At 47.2% G+C, this 18,818-nt stretch overlaps 1 protein-coding gene across 4 annotated transcripts in view; it reads right to left on the reverse strand.

The window, feature by feature from the left end:
* The window catches only part of Tctn2 (tectonic family member 2), a 29,975-nt gene extending 11,798 nt beyond the window's left edge, over positions 1–18,177 (reverse strand). For all 4 annotated transcript variants that reach the window (XM_041649230.1, XM_041649231.1, XM_041649232.1 and 1 more), the window contains exons 1-10: positions 18,007–18,177; positions 17,742–17,849; positions 16,999–17,075; positions 13,677–13,872; positions 11,256–11,356; positions 7,810–8,006; positions 6,900–7,023; positions 5,640–5,781; positions 3,319–3,384; positions 833–967 (exon numbers count right to left, since the gene is read on the reverse strand). In XM_041649230.1, coding sequence (XP_041505164.1) covers positions 833–967; positions 3,319–3,384; positions 5,640–5,781; positions 6,900–7,023; positions 7,810–8,006; positions 11,256–11,356; positions 13,677–13,872; positions 16,999–17,075; positions 17,742–17,849; positions 18,007–18,088 — 1,228 coding nt within the window. In that variant the 5' untranslated portion in view covers positions 18,089–18,177. The remainder of the gene's footprint in view (positions 1–832; positions 968–3,318; positions 3,385–5,639; positions 5,782–6,899; positions 7,024–7,809; positions 8,007–11,255; positions 11,357–13,676; positions 13,873–16,998; positions 17,076–17,741; positions 17,850–18,006) is intronic.
* Between the last annotated feature and the right edge of the window lie 641 nt (positions 18,178–18,818).

The following is an 18,818-nucleotide window of genomic DNA, read 5'->3' on the forward strand; positions in this document are numbered from 1 at the left end:
AGCAGAGCCATCTTGCCAGCCCAGGGATACTATTTACTTTATTTTTTTTATTTAATTCTTTTCGGAGGGGTATTGGGACAGGGTTTCTCTGTGTAACAGTACTACTGTTCTAGAACAAACTTTATAGACCAAGTTGGCCATGAATCCACAGAGATCTGCCTGCCTCTGCTTTCCAAGTGCTGAGATTAAAGGCGTGCGCCACCCCTGCTCAGGGAAACTTTATTTTTAATTATACATACATGTGTGTAGACGTGCAAGCCACTGCAGATGTCTGTGGAGTATCTGGGGTACACTGATCTGTGAGCTGCCATGTGGGTGCTGGGAACTGAACCCCAGGTCCTCTGGAAAAGCAGCCAGTGCTGAGCCATCTCTCTAGCCTAGGTACCATTTACTTTAAAAATCACTTTTTTTGTTCCTTTGAGACAGGGCTTCACTGTATGTATTTTGAACTCACTGTCTCACTGTCTCAGCCTCCAGAGCTCTAGCATCACAGGTGTGAGCCACCACGCCCAAAGCAAAATTAAGTCTGACTCCTGACGCCTGCCAAGCGGTGGTGGCACACCCTTTTAATCCCAGCACTCAGGAGGCAGAGGCGGGGCGGATCTCTGTGAGTTCAAGGCCAGCCTAGTCTACAGAGCTAATTCCAGGACACCCAGGGCTACACAGAAAAACCCTGTCTTGGGATAAAAAAAAAAAAATACTGACTCCTTGATTCAGTGATAAACACATATGATAAACAAGTCTGGCTCCACTGGAAGAGCCACAGTTACAGAAACCATCGGAAAATAAAACACTTCCCACTCAAGGCTCTCCAGCCTCTCACCAGCGTTACCTTTCTGGTGGGCACTGATCTCCGCCCTGATGACTGTGATGTCTAGTCCGCTGATGGAATTATTTTGCCATCTGAAAACGTAATCCTCTTCAACGCTCACATTTCTGGAGGCAGATCCACTGTTCACAAGTGTGTCTGCAAAGAAAAACCCTCTCTGAGGTGAAGTGTTCCTGGGGCTCTCTCTGCCTGAGTGCCCCCACAGCCGCCATCTCTCCAGCTCCCTAAGGAAGCCATCCACTGTTTCCTCCACGGAGCTTCCTGTAGTCCCAAGTCAATTAGCCACATCCTCTATTCCACCTCGGCTCCCTGAATGATTCTGTCCCTTTCCTGTGATTCCTGTGTCCCCAGTACTGAGCTCTGCACTTGGGGACACTCAGGCATCCGGGAGCAGAGAGCTGAGGCCTAGCAGCTATTAAGCTATTAGAAAGAATGAATTTCAAACACACAGCCAGGAACAAGGTCATAACCCACTGGAAAGGAACACAGGCCACACCTTCATTCAAAACAAAGGGCTGCTGAATCAGGCACACCACACAGCTGCTCTGGCTGCAAAGTTTAACTACCAGGAAAAGCAAGAAAGGGGGCTGGAGAGAAGGCTCAGATCCCCAGAACCCACAGAAAGCCAGCTGAGAGCCCAGCTTCAGTTCTGGTGCTAGCCCAACACTGGCATCAAAGAACAAGATACCTCTTTCAAATAAGGGGGAGACACAGCTGAATTTGTCCTGATTTCCATGCACATGCACACACACACACACACACACACACACACACACACACACGAAGATTAGAAAATAAAGCAGGCAAGAATGACCCTGCTGTGTCCGCAAGGACTAACAACCTAAGAGTGACTTATGCAAAGGCCTCAGAACCTGAGCGCTGGCGAGGGCTCTGATGCACATCCCCTCAGGGCCTGTGAGGTGGCGGCTGAGGTCTCAGAGTCCACAGAAGCCACACAAGCAGAACATGCAACAAAACTCTGCTGGAGTGTCTTCCAACTCTGCTGAGCCTCCATCAATTCTTTCCTAAAGATGTATATATTATTTTTATTTCACGTGCATGAGGGTCTTGTTTGCATGTGCACATAAGTGTATGCACCATGGAGTGTGACTGGTGCCCAGGAGGGCAGCAGAGGGCATCAAATCACCTGCAACTGAAGTTACAGATGTGGGCCATCATGTGGGTGCTGGGAACTGAACCTGGTCCTCTGCAAGAGCAGCCAATGCTCTTAAGCACTGAGTCATCTTTCCAGCCCCCATTTTTAAATTTTTAATTACTTTGTGTGTTTACATATGTGTAAACATTCCTGTGTGACCTCTACATGATGTATATATATAGAGGTCAGAGGTCAGTGCTGTGTATCTTCCTCAATCATTCTCCATCCTTTCTTTTTTCACATTTTTATTTATTAGTGTGTGTTCCTGCATGTACACACACACCCTTGCATGCCCCCCCACACACACACACACATACACATGCAGGGGCTTGTCACAGTGCCCGAGTGGAGGTCAAAGGACAAGTTTCAGGAGTTGGTTGGTGCCTTTCACCAAACAGGTCCCAGGAACTGAACTCAGGTCCTCAAGCGTGGCTGCAAACACCTTTACCCACTGAACTGTCTCTCTGGCCCGTCATCTGATTTTGTGTTTTGTTTGTTTTGAGACACAGTCTCTTATATATATATATATTTGCTGTCCTGTAACTTGCTATGTTGACAGGCTGGCTTTGAATGCATAGTGATCTACAAGCCTCAGTCTGCCAAATGCTGGGTTTAAAGGTGTGCTCTCACAGAGGACCAGAGTTTGCTTTCTAGCACTCACATCAATCAGCCTTAAGTGAGGCTCCAGGAGATTTGATACCCTCTTCTGGCCTTAGCACACACCACACAGACACATAGATAAAAATCAATCTTTAAAAATTTGTTAAAATGCTGGGGAGCAGGGCTGGAGAGATGGCTCAGAGGTTAAGAACATTGCCTGCTCTTCCAAAGTACCTGAGTTCAATTCCCAGCAACCACATGGTGGCTCACAGCCATCTGTAATGGGATCTGGTGCCCTCTGCTGGCCTGCAGGCATACACACAGACAGAATATTGTATACATAATAAATAAACAAATATTTTTAAAAAATGCTGGGCAGCGGTGGCACCAAACTCTAATCAAAGCACTCAGGAGGCAGAGGCAGGCAGATCCCTGAGTTCAAGGAGAATCTGGTCTACAGAGTGAGTTCCTGGACAGCAAAGGCTACACAGAAACCCTGTCTTGAAAAAAACAAAAACAACAACCCAGATATAGTGTCGCACACCTTTAATCCCAGCACCCAGAAGGCAGAGGCAGGTGGATCTCTGTGAGTTCCAGGCCAACCTGGTCTATATAGGGAGTTCCAGGGCATCCAGTGCCACAGAGTGAGAACCTGTCTCAAAAAGAAAATAAAACAGAAAAGGAACAGCACCTGTGTTTTGTAGAAGTGGCATGAACGTGTAACACTATGTACCTGGACTGGAGATCCATTTGTCCAGGTCAGCGGCTTGCTCATAGCTTACTCTTGGTGTGACCAGACCTAAAGAGACACAGAATCAATCGTGTTTTAACTTGGCAAGTGGCTGCACCTTAATCTACTGCTATTTCAGCCAGAAACTGCAACTCTGCCACTGCCACTAAAGGTAGCTTTAACTAAACTTCTATCTCTCTATTTATAAATAAGACTAGAGATTCAAAAGCTGGGGTGAAAACCTGCTAGCTCAGTAGCAACTGGCTAACCTTCTCTCCTTGCTGGCATCTCTCCAAAACAGCACATCCTTTTGCTCTTTTTTTTTTTTTTTTTTTTTTTGCAAAAAAAAAGTCTGGCCGGGCGATGGTGGCGCACGCCTTTAATCCCAGCACTCGGGAGGCAGAGGCAGGCGGATCTCTGTGAGTTCGAGACCAGCCTGGTCTACAAGAGCTAGTTCCAGGACAGGCTCCAAAGCCACAGAAAAACCCTGTCTCGAAAAACCAAAAAAAAAAAAAAAAGTCTGCACCACTCCAAATCCTTCCTACTCCTGGTGTGTGTCTCTCTCTCTTCTGGATGCCTTCTGATTCTCTCTGATCACTTTCTGTCAACTAGTTGCTAACTGAACCTCCTGACCCAAGGTTAATTTTATTTAATTACTGCTAATGCAAACTTGGGGTTCACAGTGTGATTGAATTTCCCCTAACAAATTAACTTTCACAGAGACATGTGGTCCCTCATGGTGCCACTCACGTACGCACAGGGGTTTATCGAGCTAACAAGGAGCCAGGTTTTGTGACACACATGCCTGAAATCCCAGCATTCACAGGACGAAGGCTCAGAAGCTCAAGGTCACCCTAGGCTATACTATCTCAAAAAGGAAAAGGAAGAGGAGACTGGCTGGAAGCAGAGGCAGGTGGATCTCTGTGAGCTCGAGGCCAGCCTGGTCTACAGAGTGAGTTCCAGGACATCCAGGGCTACACAGAGAAACCCTGTCTCAAGTCCCCCCTCCAAAAAAAAAAAAAAAAAAAAAAAAAAAAGAAGAAGAAGAAGAAAAAAGAAAAAGGATACTGGGCAGCCATGCCTGTGTTGAGGTCCTCCCCTCCCCCCTTACATCATCAGAGGCTGGGGTCCCTCTGTCCCAGCTGCTCCCTATACCCACGAAGAGTCAGCACCAGCACTTGTGGTGCAGCCACTTTGGGAGAGTCTGGGGTCCCTCAAACTGTCAAGTAAACTACATGGCATGGCAATCCCACTTCATATCCCACAAAACTGTGTCTCCAGATGCTCGCTCCAGCACTGGTCATAAAACAAAAAGGTGGCAACAAGCCAGATATCTGTCGGTCACGAAATGCAGCTGAGCCACACAGCAGAATCCTCCTTGGCCCTAAAACAAAGTAAATAAGTCATGTGGCACAGACATATGCTTTCAAAAGATTATGCTAACGTAAAGGTGTGTAGTGGTGGTGCCCACCTTCAATCCCAGCACGCTAGAGGCAGAAGTTGGCACACACTAAGTTCAAGGTCAGCCTGTTCTACAGACTGAGTTCCAGGACAGCCAGGGATACACAGAGAAACTCTGTCTTGAAAAACAAAAAAGATGATGCTAAGTGAAAGAAGTCAGATGTGAAGGCCACAGAGCAAAGTGCAGCAGCAGAGGAGGTGGGGCGGGTATGTGTGTGTGTGTATGTGCATGAGATCCTGAGTCAGTGTGTACTTTGACATGAGCTTGGACTCCGAGACCAATTGGCCCATAGGAAATTAGCAAAGCCATTACTCGTATGGGCCAGCTCCAAAGAAGAATGAGTAGGCGTGTTTAGGAACTGTTCATCTGTGTGTGCAGAGACTAGCAACTGTAACTTCCTCTTGGATGCTGAGAGCCCGTGAGCCCGCCTGTAGAGACCCACAGACTAGCCAGCCTCCCCATGGCTGCAGTCACAGTGTGTCTCCATCCTTTGTTCAGGGGGAGCCAGCAGCAAAGCAATGGCCCCGCTGATGTGCTGATGTGAAGTGCAGGGACAGACAAGAGCTCAGTAGCTCACTGCACAGAAAACACCAGCTCCCTCTGCTGGTACTGAAAGGCCTGGGGCTCCTCAGGTGTGTAGGGTGCACAGGATGGAGATCTGACTTAAGTCACAATAGAGACCTGAGGAGGGGAAGGGACTCAGTGCCCAGAGCAGAGAGGAAAACACCAACCACATGTACAGGGTGCTGTCCAGTCAGACTGAACTTTTCTCGTGGAAAAAACCATCCTCAACCAACAGAGGAGCCATCATGGATGCAGAGCCAGAGGCTTACATACTGTTTTAACCGCAAAGGCAGCCTACCTCCCACCGTGCGAATCTTCACATTCTCAGGGACGGTGCCATCTCGTTCTCGGTGCACTTCCAGATTGATGGTACATTTAATATCAATATTCCTCAGGAAAGCCACTGGAGCATCCTGCAGACATTGTCCAGCCAGGGAGACCTAGGGGCGAGGAACCAATATGGTACACCGACTTCTTCCTGTCTTAAAAACATTCTGTCTGTCAAGCGTGGTGCTTAAGTCTGCAATCCCAGGACTTGGGGGGTCCAGGCAGGATTGCACTAAATTCAGAACCAGGCTACGCTACAATGAGACCCTATTTCGATGCCACTCTACCCCACGTTGCTCTCTGCTGCCCATTGCTATTGCTGGATGATGTCAACAGTTAGTACTCAAGGTGACCGCGACTTTAGGGAGCCAAGATCTGGAAGCCACTACTCATAGAAGTGTTCTCTAAAATACTCGGGGAAGGTCCTTGGCCCTTCCACTAAAAAGTCACGATTATATTCAACCTCAGTTCTTCTCATCACAGCCTGAATTTTTTTTTTTTTTTTGGTTTTTCGAGACAGGGTTTCTCTGTGGCTTTGGAGCCTGTCCTGGAACTAGCTCTGTAGACCAGGCTGGTCTCGAACTCACAAAGATCCGCCTGCCTCTGCCTCCCGAGTGCTGGGATTAAAGGCGTGTGCCACCATCACCCGGCCTCACAGCCTGAATTTTGAGGGAGACGGGAAAGCCAGGCATAACCATAAACTATACTGCTAAGCATCCCCTCCTGACCCCCAACAGCTTCAATAACATAAAAGGTTTACAGAAATAATAAACTGTCATGAATCCCATGTTTTCCTCCCACGGGCATGGTCTCCTAATGATGACGGAGTTAGAAAAAAACCAAGATTTCACATCAGACTCTCTAACCTGAAAGGATGTTTCGACATTCCAAATGTTATACAGTCACATACTTCTAGCTTCTTAGAAATTGCTGCGGCTGGGGATGTAGCCTGGTGGTGGAGCCCTTGACTGGCACACACAAGGCCCTCAGTACCAGCCCCAGCAACACAAAACCACGAAACAATGAAAGGGGATGAGGTGGAAACTGACCACCGCCTCCAAGGAGTCTCCATAGAGACTATTCCTGTGATGATATACACGCTGTGATTAGTGAAGAGGGGTTAAGAAAGTCGGTTCAGTCTAGAGACTATTAGTAGTTGATGCACAGGAGGAAGACCAGCTGCTTAGGACGGACACTACTTGAATCCAAATGTGGAAATGGAAGGCATTACCTGAGGGACGGTAAAATACCCCATTGTGGTCATGATGGGATCTCCTTGTTTGTAGCCAGCATCAGCAAAGTCCCTTAGGTCAAGGTGAAGATGGGCTTCAAAGGCGGGGTCACGTCTGGGGGAACTGCAAGTCCGCAAGAGAGATTATCCACAGGCCTGCAGGGGTTTGCTTAGCCTATGTATAGGCTGAGGTTCCACCCCAACACCATAAAAATATGATTGATAATAGTTCAACAATGATCTGCTAAGAAACAAATCACCCTGTAATGCTTCCTCTCTGCTTTGCTATGTGTCTCATATAGCCCAGGCTGGCCTCAAACTCTCTATATAGCCAAGAATGACTTTGAACTCCTGATCCTCCTGTCTCTGCCTCCTGATTGCTGGGGTTTCAGGAATACAACACCAACCCCAGCTCTTCGTTTTTTTTTTTTTTTATTTACAAAGATCATAGTCATAAATTCTTCGGTGGGTGGGAGTGACAGTGACAACAGCAGGATACGCCTTTAATCCCAGCACTCACGAGGCAGAGGCAGGAGGATCTCTGAACTCAAGGCCAGCCTGGTCTACAGAGCGAGTTCCAGGACAGTCAGGACTACACTGAGAAACCCTGTCTCCAAACAACAACAGCAAAAACCACAACAACAATTTCAACATGATACTGAAGTATAAAACACAGAAAGTTCAAGGCCCTTTGGGCCCTTGGCACCCTTCCTTTATGCTGGAAAGTCACTGCCAACTGCTGGCTGCATCTGCTGGGTTCTCAGTTCTTTCTAACACTTTGGGAGAAATGGCCTCACTAACTGCAAACCAATATGACTTTTTTAAGGTACTGAGAAGAAATGTGACCCAAGCCAAGTGGAGGAAACCTGGTGGTGCTAGAAACAGGTCCCTCCAGGCAGCGGCTACTCACATGGCACCATGATAGAAGTAACCGAGGAAAGGCGAGGTGGAGGGGGGAGACTGCACACACAGGAAAGGAAACCAGTCCGGGGTCTCGTGAGTGGTGCCCACAGCACAGCGCTGGTCGAAGGGAGGGTTGACGTCCCCTCCAAACACACCGGAGAAGCAGGACTGCTGGAACAGCTCCTTTACTTCTGGCTGGCAGTCCTTGGAAACAGACAAAAGGGCAGTGAAGGCGCATGCGCTCCCACTGTGACACTAGGCACAGCTTGCAGCAAGCATGACGTCTTGCTCTCTGATGCTACCAGCCTGCAACCCCGTAGCTGAGAAAGCAATACGTCCCCATCTCCTTGGGGATGTGGGGGAGGCACGGTCAGTAAAAATGCTTGCCACACAAGCATGAGGACCTGAGTTCAACTTCAAGGACCTCCATAGAAAGGCCAGGTGTGGAGGCCCATGATTATAATTCCAGTCCTGGGGAGACAGAAAGAGGGGGATCCCTGGGGCTTACTAGACAGCCAGCCTAGCCTACTCTGCCAGCTGCAGGTTCAGTGAGGAGTCCTGTCTCCAAAGAAAGAAGGATGCACGATCCTAAGGCATAACATCCAAGGTTGTCCTCGGGCTTCTATAAATGTGTGCATTCATGAGCAACAACAACAACAACACACACACACACACACAGTTCCTTAGTCAACTCCCTAGTGAAGTCCCAGGCAGAAACTTCCAGCCTTCAAAGGAATAAGCCTCAAGCCAGGTGGTAGTGGCACACGTCTTTAATTCCGGAATTTGAGAGGCAGAGGCAGGTAGAACTCTGTGAGCTGGAGACTAGCTTGGGCTACAGAGCAAGCTCCAGGACAGCCACGGCTATTACAGAGAAACCCTTTCTCAAAAAACCACACTCACACCAAAAAAGAATAAGAGCCAGGTGTATAATCTTAGCTACTCAGGAATCTGAGGAAGGAGGATCAAAAGTTCAAGACCAGCCTCGGCAACTTAGCAAGACTCTGTCTCAAATTTTAAAAAGGAACAGAGAAGAGCTGGGTGCATTACCCAGTGGGATCCTCAGATGTGTGAGGCCTACATTCAATCCCAGGACCTCAAACTCAAAATTAACATCGTGCATAAAATATAAGTTGGGGCCATCTGAAGACATCATTGACACAAATATGTTTGGTGTGTGTCTACTTATCATCTGAGACAAGGGCTCTCTGGCTGGAACTCACTGGGTAGACCAAGATGGCCTCACAGTCACGGAGATCCCCCTGCCTCTGCCTCCCGTGTGCTGAGGTTAGGCATGAGCACCATGTTCTGTCCACTATTGCCTTTTGGTTTCTTAGTTATTTAGAGGCAGGGTCTCACTGAGAAGCTCTGACTAGGACTAACTATGCAGACTGGGAATTTTTTTTTAAAGTAATGCTTATTTTTTGTGTGTGGGTGTTTTGCCTACATGCATGCCTGTGCATACATGGGCACCACCACATTTGGCCCTGCTCTTCTGTCATGAGAGAGCCTGACTATGCAGACCAGGCCAGCTTCACGTTCATGACGATTCTCAGGTTTAACCTCCCCGGAGCGAGGCTCACCGGAGTGGTACCACACTTGCTCGTAGAGTGGTAAATCCTAACAGTAGCGGCTAATAGAATATACAATACAACCAGCAGGGAGTGAAGGAGGTTACATCACTGTTAGTGACAGGCTGGGTACAGCCTGACAGTGCCATGTGTCGCCTGCCACCTGATTATGTAAATACACCGATGGCGGTGGACCATAGTGACACACGGTGCATGTCACTCTAACACAAAGACACTGCGGACAGGTTTTTCTGACAGCCATTTCTTTTGTTTGAGGGTCTCGTGTACCCCAGGCCACCCTATAATCTGAAGTTGCTGCTGCTGAACTGTGTAGCCCCTGACCCTCCTGCCTCCACCTCCCCAGCGCTATGGTGATGTGTTCCCTGGTGTGTGTTTACCTCTCAAAAGATCAAAATTAGATATCACATATGGGGGGGGGTGACATTACATATCGCTGGGGGCGGGGTGAAGGGTTGTTTTACTTGGCATGGTAGCAAACATCTGTCATTTTAGTACTTGGAAGGTGGAAGCAGAAGAGAATCAGGAGTTAAGGTTATCCGCAGCTACATGAGACCCTATCGCAAAACAACTAAGTGCCGGGCGGTGGTGGCGCATGCCTTTACTCCCAGCACTCAGGAGGCAGAGGCAGGGGGATAACTGTGAGTTCGAGGCCAGCCTGGACTACAGAGCTAGTTACAGACTAACCAACATTATACAGTGAGAATCAAAGCAAATGAACAAAAACACCAAAACACTGCATTTTCCCAGGGGGAGAAGCAAACAAACAAACAAACAAACAAAAAACCACATGCATTCTTATTTGTGCAAAATTGGGACACCATGGGTACTAACAAACATTCTCATTTCTCTCAAATTTAACATTTTATGATATGTATTAGAAACCAGGCAGGTATGGAGCTGGACGGTGTGGTGCACACCTTTAATTCCAGCACTCAGAGGAGGCAGGTGAAAGAAAAAGAGATAGATAGATAGATAGATAGATAGATAGATAGATAGAACAGGTGTCGAGGTTTGTGCCTACAAACTTGGCACTCAGGGAAGCTGAGGAAGGTGGACTGTCTTAAGAATCTGAGGCTACACAGTGAGACATTGTCTCTCTCTCTCTCACACACACACACACACACACACAGAGGAGGGTGTGTGTGTTTGCCATGTGACTCAGCATGCAAAGCTGCTTACTGCCAAAGGTGACAACTTAGGCTTGATTCTGGAACCTCAAGTTGTTCCCTGACCTTCACATGTGCACTGTGGGCTAAGCCTCTATAATGCCCACAAACACACCACACCACACCATATGCTGAAAACAAATGTAGTAAAATCATATAGCTTTCCAAATGTGACTTTATCCAAAGACATATTCTTTTCTCTTTCCTCCACAAAGTGCACAAACAATACTAGAAGAGAAAATACTCAGTTCAAACACAGTTTTCTGGTTGGAGATAGAGGCAGGAGGATCAAGAGTTCAAGGCTACTCCCTCTGCCAGCTTGGGCTGCACAGGACCCTATCTGAAAAAACAAGCAAACAAACACACCAACAACAACAAAAACAAAAAACAGGGTTAGAGAGATGGCTCAGGGGTTGAGAGCACTGTTTGCTCTTCCAGAGGAACCATGTTCAATTCCCAGCAGCCACATGGCAGCTCACAAGTGTCTGTAACCCCAGTTCCAGGGGACCTGACACCCTCACACAGACATAAACACAGGCAAAACACCAATGCACATAAAAATAAATAAATCTTTAGAAATAAAAAAACCAATGATTTGTAAAATGAAATATAATCTCTGTTGTCACCTATCCAAAGCTGCTAGGGGCGACTGTTGTCCCAAATGCCCTCAGGTAGCCGGGCAAACAGAAAGAACTCACTTGGTCACAGCAGCAGCGAATGTCACAGGCCTTGGCTGTCAAGTCGCAAGGGCAGCGACCCAGAGGCTGATAGACTTGGTTAGGGATGACGGTCATGTTATCTGAAAAGCACATACGGCAGAAAAGGTTCAGCTATGAAGAAAAGCATGGACAGTTCTTGAGATTCACAAAAAGGCTGAATCACAATGTGTAAGGGTGTGCGTGCATGCGTGTGCGTGTACATGCATGTGTATGTGTGTCTGCACATGTGCACGTGTGTGGAAGCAGAGACTCATGTCAGGTGTTTTCTCTTCACCTTAGGTGGTGGTTTTGGTTGGGTCTCACTATATAGGCCAGGCTGCCCCTGAACTCACAGAGATTCACCTGCCTCTGCCTCCAAAGAACTAGGATTACAGGTATGCCCCATCATGCCAGGCATTCTACCTTATGTTTCTTTTTATTATTATTATTTTAAAGATTTATTTATTAATTAGTATGCAGTGTTCTGTCTGCATGTACGCCTGCAGGCCAGAAGAGGGCACCAGACCTCATTACAGATGGTTGTGAACCACCATGTGGTTACTGGGAATTGAACTCAGGACCTCTGGAAGAGCAGGCAATGCTCTTAACCACTGAGCCATCTCTCCAGCTCCCTTCTCCAGATTTTCTGAGGACACACTGAATATCTTCTTGGTTTGTTCTGAATTTTAAGCATTAAAAAACAAACAACAACAAAAACCTCTAAAACTAAAACCACTGTTTTCTTCAGAAAGATTTCTTTTTCTTCCTTTAATAAGTGTTTGAGCTGAATGTGTGGCTCATGCCTGTCATCCCAGCACTTGGGAGGCAAAAGCAGGAGGGTCATGATTCAGGCTAGCCTCAGGTACACAGTGAACTCCAGGTCATCCTGGGCTATGTGAGTCTCTGCCTCAAAATACCAGTAGAAATTAGGGCATTGTAGTGCCCACCCATGATCGTAGCCCTCAGTCGAGGCAGGATGGTTTGAAGTAGAGGCTAACCTTGGCTCCCAGGGAAGATCAAGGCCAGCCATAGCTACTCAGGCAAGAGATGCTGGAGTGTGCTGCAGGCAAGAGAACCATGGTGGTAGCACTTGTTATAGCAGGCCATCCCCCACGCCTTTTATTTAAGAAACATGGTATTATGTAGCTCAGATTGTCCTCAAACTTAACTGTGTAACCAAGAATGACCTTGGATTTTCTGATTCTCCAGCGCCCGCCTCCCAGTGCTGGGATTACAGACAAACATGACCTTGCTCAGTTTCTGCAGTACTGGGAATTGAACCCATGCTTTGTGTGATAGGCAGGCACCCTCCCACATGAGCTGCACCCACAGTCTCTCTCTCTGAGTTTTAAAAAGAAGTTTATTATAGATTCATAGGTGTGAGCTTCAGAGAGAGAGAGAGAGACAAGTCATTTGAGCGAGTACAGAGGCTGGCCACGTGGTGGCCCAGCAGCTCCATAGAGATTGTGTGCTCAGGCTCGGCCGGCTGTCTTAACGGCAGGAGAGGAGGAGGAGTGCTGTACCTTCCGAGTCACACTGAGAAAGCTGGCCCGCCTCCATCAGTGTTGGTTCAATTATAGTTTCTTAAGCAGAGACATGGGGATCGATGCAAGGAAACAAATTTTACCTTCTCCCCAAAAGGACTTAAAGTGGCTTACAAAAGGTACGTCAGGAGAGCCAGATAAGTGTGTGTGTGTGTGTGTGTGTGTGTGTGTGTGTGTGAGAGAGAGAGAGAGAGAGAGAGAGAGAGAGAGAGAGAGAGAAGGTCTCATTATATAGTTCTGACTGTTATGAAACTCACTCTGTAGACCAGGCTGGCCTTGAACTCACAGAAATCCACCTGCCTCTGCCTCCCCAGTGCTGGGATTAAAGGTGTGTGCCACCAGTTGCTTGGCTAGATCTTAACTAAATAAAATGATACAAAGTAAAAAACCTCAAAAGCAAACAAACAAAAATAGTACATTAAAGAAGCCAGGGAAGACTCAAAAGTTGAGTCTCCATGAGTGGAGAAATGGCTCAGTGGTTAAGAGAACCCACTGTTCTTGCAGAGGACCGAGGTTCTGCATGGAATTCCAGGTACTTGAGATCTGATGCCCTCTTCAGGTCTCTTCGGGGTACTGCACATACATGGCACACATATATTCACCCAAACACACATACACATACATACATACACACACACACACACACACACACACACACACACACATACATACATACATACAAATTTAAAAACAAAACTTAACTCAAGAGGCAGGGGCAGGCAGATTTCTGTGATTCAAGGACAACTTGTTCTACATAGTGAGTTCTAGACCAACTCGAGCTACATAATGAGATCCTGTCTCAAAACAAACAAACAAAAACAACCACAAAATAACAACATAGAGCCACGTCTAGTATCTGTCCACAGACATCACTTGCCTGATGCATTGTGGGTCACAGACGCATTGGGATAAATCTCCACCTGAATGAGCAGATGTGCTAAACAGGATGCATTGTGGGATGCCGAAACCAGCAGTGTCTGCACGAGGCATGGAAGCTCCGAGAAGGAGGCAGTCTCGTTTAAGGAGCACCAGTCCAGGCCCCTCTTCCACCGGACCGTCACTTCCAGTGCGTTCTGGAAGGAAAACATGGCTGTGCCTTTAAAGTGTCTCACAGTGAGCATCTCTAGTGATGAGAACATGAAGCAGAAAACATTGTAAACTCACACATGAGCCTTGCATCGTTTTACCAAGATGGCTCAACTGACAGAAGGAGAACTGGTGATACAAAGACAGCAGCCTTCTCTTCACTTCCAGTGGTACCCAAGCTCCGGACCCCCTCATGATTACCTTCGTTATTCAGTGTGTGTATACATACATGCACGTGACTGTTGCTGGGACTGAACTGAGGGCTTCACACAGGCTAGACAAGCACTCTACCAGCTGAACCATATTCCCTGACTAATTCCTGATTTTTAAAATTTTTCCTTTTTACTTATGTGTGTGTTTATATGTATAAATGCTCTGTGTGTGTGTGTGTGTGTGTGTGTGTGTGTGTGTGTGTGTAGGTATCAAGAGAGGCCCAAAAAGAATGCTGGATGCTTAGGGCTGGAGAGATGGCTCAGAGGGTAAGAGCACTCGCTGCTCTTCTAGAGGACCCAGGTTCAATTCCCAGCAACCACATGGCAGCTCACAACTGTCTGTAATTCCAGTTCCAGGGGATCTGACACCCTCCCAAAACAGCAATGTAAATAAAATAAAAATAAATTATTATTTTAAAAAAAGAATGCAGGATGTCCCGGAGCTAGAGTTGCAGGTGTTTGTTGGCCACCTTGTGTGGGCACTAAGAACTGGCCTCTGGCTCTTTCTCTTGGAAGAACTCTGAACCGCCGAGCCATCTACACAACTCCACGTCCAAATTTTCTTTTTCTTTTTTGAGTCAGGATCTCACTGTGTACTTCTGCTGGTGTTGAACTTGCCATGTAAACCAAGCTGACCTCAAACTCACAGAGATCCACCTGACTCTGTTTCCCAAGTGCTGGGACTAAAGCTGTGCCCCACCATTCCATCCCCGTTTCCTAATCTTACTCATACACATACATATACATATGTGGTAGCTTGAATGTAATTGGTCTTCATAGGCTCATAGGGAGTGGCACTGTTAGGAGGTGTAGCCTTGTTGGAGAAAGTGTGCCGCTGTGGAGTTAGGCTTTGAGGTCTCATATCCTGAAGCCATGCCCCGTGTCTCAATTCACTTCCTGTTCCCTTTGGATCAAGATATAAAACTCTCAGCTCCTTCTCCAGCACCATTTCTGCCTGCTTATGACCATGACCCACCATGATGATAATGGACAAAACCTCTGAACTGTAAGCCACCCAATTAAATGTTTCCTTTATAAAAGTTGCTGTGGTCATGGTGTCTCTTCATAGCAATAGAAACCCTAAGACTGGGCTGGAGAGATGGCTCAGTGGTTAAGAGCATTGCCTGCTCTTCCAAAGGTCCTGAGTTCAATTCCCAGCAACCACATGGTGGCTCACAACCATCTGTAATGAGGTCTGGTGCCCTCTTCTGGCCTGCAGACATACACGCAGACAGAATATGTATACATAATAAATAAATTTAAAAAAAAAAAAAAAGAAACCCTAAGACTGTGTGTGTGTGTGTGTATATATATATACACATATATATATGTGTGTGTTTTAATATAAAACTAAATATATATATTTTATATTATGTGCACGGGGGTTCTGCCAGTGTGGATGTCTGTGAACCAGCCTGGGTCCTCTGCAAGAACATGAGAAACCACTGAAGCATCTCTCTGGCTCCCCTCCCCCTTATCCTCATCTTAAACATAAAAGCAAACAACTTCTGGACACTTAAGAGAAAGGTCAACACAGGTCCAGTATTTGAAGTCAGTTCGCTGAGAAGACTTTTGAGGCAGAAGATGGGAACAGCTCCGCTCCTCTCAGGGTGGCCCTGACCTGCTAAGCGTCCATCCCTAAAGCAGTCTTTCTCACTTGCGTATCTCTCACACCCACACTAAGTCCACGGTAAACATTCATTCAGTAGGAGATGCCTCATCTCATAAGTCTAAAACAAAATTAGTGCCTAGACAGGTGGTGGTGGGACACACCTTTAATCCCAGCCCTTCAGAAACAGAGGCGGGTGAATCTCTGTGAGTTCAAAGCCAGCCTGGTCTACAGAGCTAGTTTCAAGACAGGCTCCAAAACTACACAGAGAACCCCTGTCTCAAATAAATAAATAAATGATAAATAAATAAGTTTCATGCTTTTTACTTCGTTTTGATCTGTTTTGTTGTTGTTGTTTTGGTTTTTCGAGACAGGGTTTGTCTGTATCTTTGGTGTCTGTCTGGAAACTCGCTCTCTAGACCAGGCTGGCCTCAAACTCACAGAGATTTCTGCCTCCCAAGAGCTGGGTTTAAAGGCGTGCACCATCACTGCCTAGCTTGTTTTTCTCTTTTAGATAAGGTCTCACTATGTAAAGCAGGCTGTCCTATATGTCTGAATCTCTACCTGTAACACATCCAAACACACCATTAACGCTAAGGCAGGAACTTCATGCTAGATAGGGGATCTACATTGATAGCCCACAATTCCAGATAATTCCAGATAATATTGAATATGGAACTGTTGCAGAATATTTAACTATGCAAATACGTGCTGCATTTATTTATGTTGAGGAATATTTGTTTAACCACATACAGATGTGTTGCTGTTTTACCTTGCCTGCCTAAGGCACCTGACTGATCTAATAAAAAGTTGAACAGCCAATAGCGAGAGAGGAGGCATAGACAGGACTTCTGGGCAGGGAGAGTAAGCAGAAGAAATTCAGGCTGGGGGTGGGGAGAAAGAGAGGCCAGGCAGACACAGAGGAAGCAGGAAAGTAGGGCATAGTAAGACATACAGAATGAAAGAAAGGTAAAAAGCCCTGAGGCAGAATGCAGATGACTATGTACAGGTTAGATTAAGTTAGAAGAGCCAGTGGGAGAAGTGTAAGCGGAGGCTGAGCATTCATATCATTAATAAGTCTTTATCTGGGAGTTGGTTGGTGGCCCAAGGAAAATTCCACTTTCATGGAGCGTGGAATGTCAGATCACAAGAACATCTGGGAGCTGACAGGATCTGAGTTTGATCCCCAGCTACACACACACACACACACACACACACACACACACACACCTGCACAAAGCCTACACAAGAGGCCTCTACAGATGCAACAGAGCTTTTGTCTCAGGTCTTACCACACTGGGGCTCACAGTAATATTCCAATCTCCCGTCTCATTGCTGAGACCACCACAAGTAGGAACTGGCAACACTCCTAAGGGGAAAATTAGAACGCAAGTCATCAGAGTCCGGCAGCTAAGGGGTCGAGAGTCCTAGGGTGGGAATCTCCACAGACACTAAACAAGACTGGCCAAGCAGTATGTCTCCTCATTTGCCAATGGGATAAAGAGATGCTACCATTCTTTTTGTTGTTGTTGTTGTTGTTTCGAGACAGGGTTTCTCTGTGGCTTTGGAGCCTGTCCTGGAACTAGCTCTTGTAGACCAGGCTGGCCTCAAACTCACAGAGATGCGCCTGCTTCTGCTTCCCAAGTGCTGGGATTAAAGGCGTGCGCCACCACTGCCTGGTGGCCCTGCTGTTCTTATGAGAACCCTGAGATGCTGTGTGGAAAACCCAGGGGGCTATCTCAATGAATACTGGTCAATTTTTTATTTGGAAAACAAAAGCAAAAACAAAAACACCTCACTAAGCAGACCGGGCTGGCTTGGAACTCACAGATCTATCTGCCTCTGGCTCCTCAGTGCTGGATTAAAAACGTGTGCTGCCATGCCCGGCTTGTTGGCCACTTTTATTTCAAGGTCCCATTTCCAGAACCTGTCCACAGGACCTCTTTGTTCTACAACACAAAGATACTGCCTTTCTTCCCCACCCCCACTCTGCTGAGGACAGCACCCACGCTTCCAAGAAAAGCCAGACTCTTACCTTTCTCGACATGCAACGGAATCAGAGAGACGGTGACATCCTCACTGCCTCCAACCAGGGACGCGCTGACCTCAGGGCTGGACATTCGTATGAAAGATGGGATAAAAACTAGGAGAGAAGGAAGGGTGCGGGGTGGGGTTAGCTACTGCAGAACCTGTGCCTGGGCTGCGTGTGCTGGCTTTTTACGTGGTCCTGGTTTCCAGAATCCTAGGAGCCCCAGGTTCCCTTAGGCTGGGCCATGCAGGCCATACCACGCCATACACACCCGGGTCCCCACGCAGCGGTTTCAGGACGTCCTGCAGCAGGAGAAATCCCCACAGGAGGCCGAGTAGCGACAGAGAGCCCATGCCAAGAACGCGTCTGATTCACAAGCCTGCAATATTCCAGAGGAGAAAAAGCGGCAGTCTTAGCCGCCCGGCCGACGCCATATTGCCAAACTGAGAGCCCGCAGCCATGGCAACCACCAATCGGTGATGGGCATGTCGTGATTGGTCTAGGTCAAGAGAGTCTGCTTTACGTGTCTAGCGAAAGTACCAGTAGCCATGGCAACCACCAATCGGGCAGCAGCGTTCCATGATTGGTCCAGTGCAAGAGCGCCTGCTTTCCGATCCTCGCCCTGCCCACCAGACCTTGTTTGCTTTTCCAGCTCCCTACTTTCAATGGATATCATAGGTTCTTTCCATCCCAGACTTCTAGAAACCACATTGAGGGTCTGGAGAGATGACTCAGAAGTTCAGGCACTTGCTGCTCTTACAGAGGATCACAATTCGGTTCCCAGCACCAACGTGGTAACTCACAACTTCCTGTTACTACACTTCCCGGGGATCTGATGCCCTAAGGCTCTTGCGTCCTTAGTCACTACTTGCACATGGTGCAAATACACATACTTCCTGGCAACCAATCATACACATGAAGTAAAACCTATTAGTATCAGAACATGGGTAGGGGAGTAGAGGGGTATCTTAGGTCCCAGGTCTGTAACTTTTAAGAACCCTAAAGACTAGTTTGCCAGGCTTACGTTAGTTCTGCCAGGCTACCGCTTGCCATTCCTGGAAGACCACTGTATATTTACACAGC

The sequence above is a fragment of the Microtus oregoni genome, unplaced genomic scaffold (genome assembly GCF_018167655.1).
Source record: "Microtus oregoni isolate MIOR12 unplaced genomic scaffold, Mior012 000003F_ref0000135, whole genome shotgun sequence".
NCBI classification, from domain to species: Eukaryota; Metazoa; Chordata; class Mammalia; order Rodentia; family Cricetidae; genus Microtus; species Microtus oregoni.